Source organism: Triturus cristatus, chromosome 4_2, assembly GCF_964204655.1.
Source record: "Triturus cristatus chromosome 4_2, aTriCri1.1, whole genome shotgun sequence".
NCBI lineage: Eukaryota > Metazoa > Chordata > Amphibia > Caudata > Salamandridae > Triturus > Triturus cristatus.
In genome coordinates, this window is record NC_140586.1 from 212,242,470 (window position 1) to 212,255,204 (window position 12,735).

Consider the following 12,735-nt stretch of genomic DNA (forward strand, 5'->3'; position numbering starts at 1 on the left):
TTTGAAATGGTCAGTGTTGATGGTGCTAAGCATCCGGTGATACCCATCTGTGAATACATTGTTCCATTAGACTTTAAAGACAGTTGTTGGAAATGTTTTGCTACCAAGAGTCCAGGCCATTCTCTGAGAGCGCCTAGGATGGAAGAGAAGATGGTTATAGAAGTGGTCTGGACCTTCACTCGGTGCAAGGGACCTAATGCTGATCTTTCGCTTCTCTTTTCCAGGTGGTCCAGCTCTTGGCTTGTGATCTGCTTCTTTCGCTCCGCACCACTTTGTGGCAGAAGCAGACAGGCTGTGTACAGGCAGGCACCGAAACTCCCCACGCCTCCTCACCTGAGCTGGCTGGATTCCAGCGGGATCTCAGCAGCCTCAGAAAGCTGGCACATAATTTCAGACCAGCCTATCGTAAGGTAAGGAGCAGATGTGTTAAGTGTCTGGGAATTCCCAACAGTTGTGTGATTATGATTAAGGCCGCCTCTCGTCTCAACCTAATGTAGTGGCTTTGCTGTACAAGCATTAGTCTGCACTCTCTGGGCAATAATGCATCTGGGGACTGCTCATGTTAAAATATGGGTCATTGTGCTAAACAATCTGCTGGTCTTACAGATGTACGGGGTGCATTTAAATACACCCATTGGTGAGGAGGATGGGTGTGTGCACGTTTGTGTGTGTGTGTAGTCTTGTTCTACAGGTTTGGTTTTGAGATCTTTTATAGATTGTTGTACAGTCAGTTATCTGTAAGCCAGAGGTTCTGGATTGTTGTCATCATTTAACACTTACAAGCCGTGACAAATAACAGGTGCTCTACTTGACCCACCTCTTTTTTGCTTCACCCCCAATGAATAAAAGGGGTTCATTCAGTTTACCACACTCGGTGATGATGATAAAAAAAGGACCGTAGAAATTTAAAATGTCGGTTATATGTTTGACTGATAAAGCATACTGCATAAACGTTATAATACACTCAACTCTACAGCTAAGGAAACTGTTTCTCTTCCAGGGGTTAATCACTTAGTCATGAGCACTAAATAGTCCTGCCTACATGCAGGATTCCTGGTTACAAATACTTTTAGATCAGCCTATAACAGGCTATAGTGTCCAATTTTCGAGTATTTACTTTGACACAGTAATTTTTTTTTAATATCTTTGTTTTTGTTTGCATTCACGGCATTTCACTAACAATGTATCAAACATTACAATAAGGCGCTAAACGTGCACCTGTCAAACACCGAATTAATAAGGAGTCACTCGCTCCCACACACACCCTCCAGTGAAATCCCAACAGGCAATTCCATTACATTTTCACATATATTGGAAATAACATTAATGGTTACAGTAGTGTTCCCCCACGTCACCACACTACAATCATGGCAAGAGAGTCGCAGCTTCTGTTGAGAGAGGTATATCATCGTGTCTCACCCACCCAGCCCAGATCTTATAAAATTTACATGGGTACCCCCTACTTTTGTATGTGACCCACTACCCCGCCATATACAGTTCCATTCCTCTCCACCATTCCGCCATTGTTGGGGCCTCAGGTGCCCCCCAATGTCGTGCCACATATCACCTACCCACAGCCAACCCTAAATTGCAAAAAAGTTGTGTCCTAGTAATATCACCATCCCCCGACACTCCAAACAAGATGTATTTGAGATCAAGAGGAACGGTTTCACCCACCACCGGCTCAGTACTCACCACCCGTGTCCAGTATATCTGGATATCCGGGCAGTTCCAGAGGGTGTGGAAGTAGGAACCCCTCCACGCCCCACATCGAAGACAGTCTAGAGAGGTCACCCTTTCCATTTGATATAGCCGGTCCCTGTCATAGTACAGCTGATGGAGGATTTTAAGTTGGGTCAGACGTAGGCGGAATTTTATCGCCTCTTGCCTCGGGTGCTTCAGGGCCACCTCCCAGTCCACAACCTCTAGCTCCCACCTCCAGGAACCACTGTTCTCTCAATTTGACCAATCTGTCCAGCATATTATTGTTAAGTGTGTTGTATGCAAGAGATATGGCTTTGGAAGACAGCTCATCCTATAGAAGCCGTCCCTCCAGTTGGGCAAACTGACAGATCTAGTGTCTCTGCCCTCCCAGCATGGCGTTGTAAGAATCTGGCTCTTTATATAGTGAACCAAAAAGAGGTACACTGTCCAGGCCCACCCCAAAGGAATTACAGAGGCACAAATGACACCCCAAGTGCTCTTTTTTTGTGCTAGTGTGGGCGAGCAGTTAGGCATATCAGAGGGGAGTGCAAAGTATTTACTACACACACACCAAGGCAGTAAGTGAGACAAAACGGAATAAAGCAATCCAACACCAATTTATAAACATGGCACTTTTATATAAATTTAGATACCAAGATCATCGGAATCAGGTAATTACTTTTTGAGTTATGAATTTTGGATTGGCAATGTTATCCTATGGAGGAAAAACATATATTGCATTCAGACACCTGTCAGAGACTTACAGGACTGCTCTTCTGGACGTGAGGTGAGTATGGGGTAAGGTCCAAGGCCATACCAACAGGTCTCCCTCAGCGGGTGGGAGGGGCATTATGGCGTTCTGGTGCAGAGGTGTGTCAAGGCGTTGGGTGTCCCATTTACTTCAGTAGGAAAATGGTCTCTTGTTACAAAGTGGCTGGGACTGCGGGACCAGTCCTGGGGAACCCACAGGGGGGCTCAGCCCCTGACATCCTCAAGCACATAGGGGCACCCTTGGTCCACCTCTCCTCAGGCTGTGGGGCTCGGGTGCAGTGGTGTCTTTTAGGGTCGGATTCTGGTGCAGAAGTCACTTGTAGTTGGAGGGTGCCTGCAGAAAGAGGCTGCAGGCGACAACTGGAAGTCTAATCTGGGCAAACCCAAGCTTGGGCTGGGCTCTTGTGGGTCTGGGGACCCCGTTGGCACAGGCATCTTACTTGGACTCAGGTGCACGGTGCATAGGTGCTTTGAGTTGTCTGGTGGTGGCGGTCACAGACTCCTGTCTTGGTCTTTGTTTTGCAGAAGAGGGGCAAACAGGACAGTTGGGCCACTCACAAAGTGGGTCTCGCTGTCCTTGAAGTCCCTCAACTTGCAGGTCAGTCTTCCTTGGCGTTGGTGTCCGGACTGGACACGGCAAGGGGTCGGTACCCAGGGATAGGTCCTGTGCGGCTCAGTTTGGTCCTAGTGTCCTCCCACTCGGTGGAGAAACAGATGTGACCTTCAGGAGCACAGGGTCCTCTTCTGGGGAGCTGCTGCGTCGGACTGGCCAGGGAGCGGCAACTTGGTAGATCGCACCTTGCGTCTTTGGTGCTTGCAGGGGAGTAGCTCCTTTACTACAAGAGAGTTTCTTCAGGCAATTGGCAAAGCACTTACAGCCTTCAGGGTTTCTTGGAGACTACACAGCGGCAGAACAAGTCTTTTTCCATGATTGTTGGAGGCAGCAGTCAGGCTTGCTGGTTTAGCACCAAGTCAGTCATTGCTCATTGGTTCTGGTGACAAGGCTCTTCTTTGTCCACTCCTTCTCTTAATCCACCGGAATCTGAAGTCTTGGTATCAGGGGGTCCCTTAAATACTCAATTTAGGGGTGTTAAGGGGAGTGAGGGATAGTATTAAATGGGCTACTTACCCCTGGGGTCACTACACCTCATAGATGACCACTTCCTGTGGGAAATGAGCATCACCCTGTCCCAGAATTCCTAATATCACCACACTCCATATGATACAAGTTCTAAAGTTCTGTTCTCCTCAGACTGGGTCATCCTAGAGGTGTGCCCAGCCTGGCAGGGCAACACGCCTCCTACATAGCTAATTTTTCCGCCTGTCCAGGTGCTAAAGGGCTTTGGACAAAGGTAGTCGGCTTCCTATAATGTGAGAAGCAAGATTTGCAATTCAGTTGGTGGGCTCTTCGAAGACCCCTGCCTTGTAATGCTAAATACCAGCCTATCCCTAGACCAGGCATTGTTCCTGACCTTCTGAGAGCAAAAACTATCACCCCTGGGGGGCAGAAACTTGTCTTTGGCAGCAGGCTGGACAAAATTAGTCCGATAGCACACTGGAGGGCTGGTAGGTTTCAGGGGGTACCTCTAAGGTACCCTTTGGGTGCATGTTTAATAAATCCACTACTGGAATCATTGTGGGTTTATTAATACGAGGTGTTTGATACCGAATTCCATATGTTTCAGTGAAGCCAATGTCCAGTACCTACCTTAAGATGGCTTCCCTGCTCAGTTGCAAGATCTAGTAATAGAACTAGACCTCACAGGAGGTTCAATCTATGTTTTGTGGGGTTCCCTGAGGAGGCTGAGGGCACTGTGCTGCAACAGTTCCTGGAGTGATGTTTCAAAGAGAAGATCTTAGAGTCTTCCCTGTCCTCTGTGTTTATGGTAGAAAGGGCCCACTGCTATTTGCCACTGCCCCCTCCCACAGGAGGTCCTCCCTGGACAATAATAGCAAAACTCCCTAACTACAGGGACTGAGATGCTATACTATTCGAGGCCAGACAGCATGGAGACCTGTGGTTCGAAAATCATGTAATTCGTATTTTTCTCAAATGCACCCAGGCTGGTCCAGCAGCAGTAGCAGACGTTTACTAGGGTCAAGCAAAAGTTGAAAGCCATGGGCCTCGCATACATGCTGCTTTATTCAGCGCAGTTGAAGGCGCTACATGATGGGTGCTCACATTTACTCCAGTATTGGAACTGTCATAGATTCCCATAGCTTGTATCATTCCCCGTCGTCGGAATGGGAACCTCGGTAAATAAAAACTAACATAGCAGTAGGTATAAAAGAGAAAGAAAGGCCTAGGCCTCATCTCATTTTGTAGCATATCCACCTCTTTTTGTAAAAGAGACCAAACAACATGTAACAACCAATCAGATTAGCCTCACCCCCCTAGAACCTTCCTGAGAGAGCCTCGGATTTTCTACCGCACGTTGTGCTAAGGGAGTCTCCACTGAGCTCTGCTCAGATTTCTCTACAACTTTTGGATTTCATCTCTTTTCTCTTCAGGATGTCAGACAAGGAAAAGAAAGCTTTATTTAAAGCCTGTGCTACTTGTTCTAAAAAAAAGACTTTACATTGAGGACAAGCATAAAGACTGCATTTATTGCTTGTACCCTTATCATAAGGCCACTAATTGTAAGATCTGCAGGACCTTCTCTACAAAGACTCTGAGAGATAGGGAAGGACGTCTCTTGACCTGGCTACAGAAGATGAAGTCACATAAGGAAATAATATCCAGTGACATTGAAGATTCCTCCTCAGCTACATCTTCAAGGCGGTCTAAAAAGAGGGGAAGGTCTTCCCCCTTCAATTTCGACTGAACCTCCTGCTAAGGCCTTACAAAAGACCTCTGATAGGTCTGACAGGCCCAGTCCCAAGAAGTCTCCTCACCGAGGTGTAAAGGAGATTGAGGGACTAGTTCCTGAGGTACTTTCCACTCAGAAGGTGAGCCATGGACCTTCTGTTTCCTCTCCATCATCTGAAAAAACAAAATTGTTCAAGAAACCAGCATCTGTACCTCAGGAGGGAAAATCTGAAAAGAAAATCCATCCGTCGACGACGACAATATCGCGTACGTCGATGACAATATCAGGTACGTCGACGACAATATCAGGTACGTCGACGATGGCATCTAAGATTCACCAGGCGTCGATTCCAGCTCCGTCGACGGGCCGTGGTTGAGAGCTTTGCCGACAACTACTTAGTCGACGCTACAGGTACCTGTCACAATGTTGTCGACTATGTTGACAACCTCGACGTCGACGACGCCGACTATAGTGGCGACGACGGCGACTGTCGACGACAACCTCTACAATGGTACGGACGAGCTCGTCGACGATCAGCCCATCGTCGTCAATGATCCATTCTCCGTCGACGATTCCTTTGACGATGAGCTCGTCGACGATACAGAAGGTTTAAATTTCTATAAAAAGACGCCAAATCACACCGAAAATGACATTTCCGCGTAGAGTGACACCATTACCTCCGGCATTGCTCTTGGACGAGGAATATTCAGAGGAAGAAGGTCCTTATGGGAATGCGTACAGTCCATCCCAACTCCAAGTAAAATACCACAACTCGGATTCTGACTATTATTACTTGGAACAACAACAACAATACCCTCCACGAGGTAGACCTCAAGAACAAACACAACAGGGTATGGTGGTCATGCCGTCTTCACTTATTAGTGACTTACAAATCATGTTGTTGGATTATAAGAGGAGATTTCCATCTCAAACCTCTGATCAACAATCAATGCAACCGCCGCCGCCACCACCACCTCCAACTACAGTGGCTCATCAATTATCTCAACCTCTGGAGCCGGAACCAAGAGAAGGTCACCAGGATATCATCACTGTGCCTGATGATGATTCATCAGATAATGATCAGAATGTCGACCAGGTCCCGAATCCGGATACAGAATGGGACGATTATATCATTCCGGATCCTGCTTCGCCATCACTGGATCCTATAGATTCTCCTCCAGCAGACATCGGAGGATTCCATAATCTTATGGAAAGAGCTTCCAAGAGGTTTGGCCTTTCCATTCCAATTGTATAATCGGAATGCTTTCTTTATGATTGTAAGGAGCCTTACAGAAAGTCCATCCGCTCCATCCAGATTGTGGAGCCATGTATGGAGTGAGGGGATAAGGGTGATGCAGTCTCCAGCTACCATCATCCCTGTTCTTCCGCGGCTGGAGAAAAAATATAAGGCTCCTGACGATAGTCCCGCTTGCCTGATTGGTCAACCGAAGCCGGATTCGGTTATCTCGCAGGCGGCTCAACGAAAATCAAAGAATCCGTCGGCGCCTCTTACCACACCATCGGATAAGGAGGGTAGGCGTCTAGACAATGTGGGGAAGAGGTTTTCCTCTATGTCCAGCCTCCTTGTTAGAGCTTCCAATGCACCACTGCTTTTCGCGGCTTGGCAGTTTCAGCGGTTCTAAGACGACAAGGCTGGCTTTGGGCTACCTGGTTTCGCCCTGAAGTTCAGAATAAGATCTTAGATTTACCATTTGATGGAGACCTGCTTTTTGGGAAGCATGTGGACGACGCTCTACAGGACATTAAAAAAGTCACAAACGGCAAGGTCCCTGTGGACATTGCAATACCACAAGGTGCCTTTCCGGGGTGCAAGAGGAAAAGACTTTTCTACATACAAAGGAGTATACCAACAGCGCTACTCCTCCTATTCGCAGTCTTCACAGTCGTACAAACCTCAGTACTCTCAACGCCAAGGCCATTCGGCGTCTTTCTCTCGCCAGCCTTCAAGAGGACGACAGGGACGTCAGGGGAGAGATACCTCTAAACGTCAATAGCGGCTTCCCGGCTTTGCCTACTGTTCCTCCTCTTCCCCCCCCCCCCCCCCCTCCCCCCCGGTAACATCAGTGGGGGGCAGGATATCACAGTATCTCTGCAGCTGGAAGATCATAACATCAGATCGGTGGGTCCTCAATATCATCCGGTTTGGCCACACATTAGAGTTTCAACACCTCCCACCTTCCAATCAGTCAATCAATTATATAACTTGTAAAGCGCACTACATACCCGGGCGGGTTTCAAGGCTCTGGGGGGGTGAGCTGTTACTGGTCGAAGAGCCATGTCTTGAGTTGTCTCCTGAAGGTCAGCAGGTCTTCGGTTTGACGTAGGTGGAGGGGGAGGGTGTTCCAGGTCTTGGCGGCGCGATGGGAGAAGGATCTGCCTCCGGATGTAGTTCTCCGGATGCGTGGGACCGTGGCTAGGGCGTGGTCAGCGGAGCGTAGTTGTCTGTTGGGTACGTAGAAGGAGAGTCAGCTGTTGAGATAGGCTTGGCCGGTTTTGTGGAGTGCCTTGTGTGCGTGGATCAGGAGCTTGAAGGAGATTATTTTGTCGACGGGGAGCCAGTGCAGGTTCTTCAGGTGGGGGTGATGTGGTCGCTGCGCGGAACGTCGAGGAGCAGGCGTGCAGAGGCATTCTGGATTTTCTGTAGTCTGCTGATGAGCTTGGACGAGGTTCCGGCGTAGAGGGCGTTTCCGTAGTCGAGCCTGCTGCTGACCAGGGCCTGGGTGACTGTTTTCCTCGTGTTTGTCGGGATCCATCTGAAGATCTTGCGGAGCATGCGGAGGGTGTTGCAACAGGTGGAGGAGACTGCGTTGACTTGTTTGGTCATGGAGAGTTTCGAGTCGAGGATGACTCCCAGGTTGCGTGCGTGGTCAGTGGGGGCCGGGGGGGACCCCAGTGATGTGGGCCACCAAGAGTCGTCCCAAGCGGAGGGGTTGGACCCGAGGATGAGGATTTCCGTTTTGTCTGTGTTCAGTTTGAGGCGGCTGTCCTCCATCCAGTCGGCGACGGCCTTCATTCCCTGGTGGATGTTGGATTTGGCGGTGAGGGGGTCCTTGGTGAGGGAGAGGATCAGCTGAGTGTCGTCTGCGTAGGAGATTATGTTGAGGTTGTGCTGTCGGGCGAGGCGTGCTAGTGGTGCCATGTAGACGTTAAATAGCGTCGGGCTGAGGGAGGATCCTTGGGGAACGCCGCAGATGATCTTGAAGGCCTCGGAGCGGAACGGGGGGAGGCGGACTCTCTGAGTTCTGCCGGAGAGGAAGGAGGTGGTCCAGTCCAGGGCCTTGTTTCGGAACCCTGCATCGTGGAGGCGCGTGCGTAGTGTGCGGTGGCAGACGGTGTCGAAGGCGGCAGAGAGGTCCAGGAGGAGGAGGGCCGCCGTCTCGCCGTTGTCTAGCAGGATCCTGATGTCGTCTGTGGCGGCGATGAGGGCGGTCTCGGTGCCAGAGACCCTCGCGCCACCGAATCAAAACATCTACGTCTCGAAGCTCATCAACTGCTCATCAAAGGAGCGATAGAGCAGGTAGCTCTATCCCAACGAGGAGAAGGGTTCTATTCCAGGTATTTCCTGGTTTGCAAGACGGAGGAAAAATGGCGCCCTATCTTAGACCTGAGGGAGCTCAACACCTATCTCATAAAACTCTTGTTTCGGATGATATCTCTTCAGGATATCTTGCGTCTCCTGAATCCAGGCGATTACTCTGGATCTCGATGACGCATATTTCCATGTTCCTCTCTACCCAGCCCAGAGCGTAGGGATAAAAACGGGGAGACATATATATGTAGGATTTTCCGTATTTGAAGTCACTTAAAACATGTTGGACATATTGAACAGCATATGTACAATCACATGGACAGAAAGCACTGTGTTACATTAATGGAAATGTAACCGATAGGATACTGTGCACAAGTGCTCGGGAAAATTGTGACGGCGCAAGTGACACGTGAAGTGGTATATACAGCGGTGGTGTAGGGCGCAACGAGGAACAAAGTGGTACAACAAGTATTACATATTTAGGACATCCAGGCAGTCAATGATAAACAAATTACAAAGGACAATGAATAGGATGTCCGTAACATGGGGGCACCAGAAGTTACGCTGTTTAAGTCGACGGCGTTTCGGCCTGTAGAAATCTAAGCCATCATCAGGACTGGTTACATACAATTTAAGGCAGTGCTAAGGATGAGAGGAAACGTATCTCAAGATGGTGTGGACCATGGAGGGACAGAAGAGATGTCAAGTCAAAAGGAAGACGCTTATATCTGTGGTAGCTCGCGGTGGTTCTAAAGGAAGGCAATGACTAGTAGAAAGCGATGAGTGTAATGATCACGGGTAAAATCTATGGTAGCCCGCGGTGGCAGTGAAGGAGGGCAGTGACTGGCAAAGGTGATGAGTGTCAAGATTGCAGGGCGAGGCCGGGTGTAAAGAGGATGACAGTGGCTGAGGAGCCATGAGGGGTTGTGACAGCGTACGATAAGGGAAGAAATTACAGAGCATGGAGAGGAAACAGGAGTGGACAGTGTGCACACACGGGAAGTGTGTGTGAGCGGGAGGGAAGAAGGAAGGGAGGATGGGTCAAGGTAGTGCCGATGAGAGAGCGGATCACGGGCGCGAGTGAGGCGGCGTGACGCGCTAATACACGGGTCGGTAGGGCGGGCTGGGTGAAGAAGACGGAAGGGTAATGAGACTGGGAGGCGAGGAGACACAGGAGGGTGATGAAGGCCAATGGCCCTTCCCTATGGTCTACAAGGGTTGTCAAGCAATTCCTGAAAGGTCTCTTTAGAGTTTTCCTTCCAGTTCGGCCTCCACCTCCAATGTGGCAACTCAACTTGGTTCTGGCTCATCTCATGAGACCTCAGTTTGTGCCTATTCATAGAGCGGAGCTTAAATTTCTGTCATTGCAGATGGCTGTCCTAGCCTTAACATCAGCCAGGTGAGTTGGAGAACTTCAAGCTCTCACAATTAAGGAACCTTTTTTTACAGTTCAAAAACGACACTCTGATTTTAAGAACAAATCCGAAATTTATTCCAAAGGTCCCTTCGGATTTCCATTTGAATGAACCTGTTCTAAAAATCTTTTGTTCGAGGCATATGAGCTGCAGATTGTACACTTAGCATAGATCGCCATCTGGTGTTGGGCCCGGATGTTTGCAGTTTGTTTTTCTTCTTGGACAGTCTTTGGAAGTCACGAGTTTGGTGACTCCTCCTTCGGTCCGTACTGCGCATGGGCTTCGACTCCATCCTCAGATTGTTTTTTTCCGCCATCGGGCTCGGATGTGATACTTCGTGCTCCGGCTTCGAACTTCTACGGTTCCAGCCTCGCCGGAAAATCCTTGTTTCTTCGAGTTTCTTCATCATCATCTTCATCTCTCGAAGCGGCACTTTTCTCCATCCCGTACATCGGCACCGGCCTTCGGGCCCTCCTCGACTCCGGTCCCGGCCGATGGAAAGGACTCCGTTCAAAAAGTGCCCAAAATGTGGGTCTAAATTTCCCCACACTGACCTCCATCAGGTGTGTAATCTTTGCCTCTCTCCAGAACACGAGGCCAGAGACTGCCCCGCCTGTAAGTCTTTTCGATCGAAGAAAACCATCCGGGATCGAAAAGCTCGACGCACCATGGCGCACTCATCGTCTGCAGCTCCACCGGACATCTTCGGAGACGGCGCCGAAGCTTCGGGGCAAACACACACCGAGCAGGAAGAAGACGTCGTCAGCGCTTCCGAGGCCGACGACTCCGACGTGGAGGACATCACACCGGCGCAGCGGGCCGTGAGTACTGTGCCCCCTCCCACCCCCGCGCCCAAAACCAAAGAGACTCAGGTTACTCCCTCGCCTGCCGGCCTGGGCAAAACCAAGACCAAAGCTTCGATCACCCCACCTTCGGGCTCGGTGTCGAAGCATCCAAAGTCTCACGGCAGCTCGGGATCGAGCCAGCCGACGCCCGGTGCCGAAAAACAGCATCCGGCACCGAAGAAAGCAATATCCAGCTCGACTCCGAAGCCACCGGTGCCGAAGCCTGGACTCTCGGTGCCAACCAAACACAAACATAAATCTGTCGGCACCGACGCTCCGGCGCCGAAAACTCCTTCGACGCCGAAAAAACTGGAGGCCCCAAAAAAGCATGGCGCACACAAACCATCGAAGTCCTCGGTTCCGAAATCACCGGTGCCGACGGACGATTCGACGCCACTGGCTCTGTTTACACCAGACCCTCTACAAAAGACTCTGTCCAAAGATCCAAAGACTGGACTATTGACTTTAATTATCAAGAAAAGACGCCTTGATACTCCGGCTCCTCCTCCACCACCCAAACGGAAGGACTCTGCTACTTCTCCCCTCAGAGTGCCCTCCCCACTACCACCTCCCCTACCTCCTCCACCCCCTCCCCCTCCCAGGTCTCCGCCACCTTTACCTCACTACTCTCCGGCCCCGTCCCCAGATCCGGACGACGGGGACCCGGACAATTATCCGGCGGACGCCCCAATGGATCCCACTCCACCAGGGACCCCAGACCCGTGGGAGGATTACAATAACCCTGATGTACCCGATATTCCTCAGGACGACCTATACCCATCCAGGCCGTCTCCTCCAGAGGACTCCTTAGGGTTCCATCATTTAGTGCAGAGAGCAGCACACTACCATGGGGTGGACATGCACACTGAACCAGTGGAAGACGACTTCTTACTGGATACATTCGACATACAGGACAAATCCACCTCTATCTTACATTGCTTAAGGGTGTCACCAAGCATGCCGCAGAGGTGTTCAAAGACCCTGTCAGGGCCAGGGTACTAAACCCTAGAATAGAGAAAAAGTATAAGGCGGCACCCACAGACCCTGCATACATTAAGGGCCCTGCTCCCTTAGATTCCCTAGTTGTCTCTACAGCTAGAAAGCGGGCTAACTCCCAGTCCTCAGGAGAAGCCCCACCGCCAGACAAGGAATCCAAACTCCTAGACGCGTCTGGCAAGCGCACCGCCTCTCAAGCTGCAAACATGTGGCGCATTGCAAACACACAAGCGCTACTCGCGCGCTATGACAGAGCACACTACGATGAACTTGAGGCTCTTATGCAGCACCTCCCCGAGAAACACAAGCGTAGGGCTCATGAGCTAATACAGGAGGGTAAACTCATTACAAACACCTCCATTAAGTGTGCCCTCGATGCAGCCGACACTGCTTCTAGAGCCATAAATACCAGTGTCCTGCTTCGTCGCCATGCCTGGCTCAGGATCTCAGGGTTTAAGCCTGAAGTCCAGGCGTCCATACTCAATCACCCCTTTGACCAACAAACGCTCTTTGGGCCCAAGGTAGACGAAGCGTTGGAAAAGATGAAAAAGGACACAGACACAGCAAAGTCTATGGGGGCACTCCAAAAACAAGCATCTAAACGTTCCTTTCGACGCTCCTCCTTTCGTGGCACAGGCAGAGGC

General features: G+C 50.2%; 1 protein-coding gene across 1 annotated transcript in view; it reads left to right on the forward strand.

Moving 5' to 3' along the window:
- Positions 1 to 12,735, forward strand: part of SREBF2 (sterol regulatory element binding transcription factor 2) — a 236,024-nt gene that overhangs the window by 179,559 nt on the left and 43,730 nt on the right. Inside the window, exon 17 of the mRNA XM_085601233.1 lies at positions 225 to 410. Within this exon, the coding sequence (XP_085457359.1) occupies positions 225 to 410 (186 nt within the window). The remainder of the gene's footprint in view (positions 1 to 224; positions 411 to 12,735) is intronic.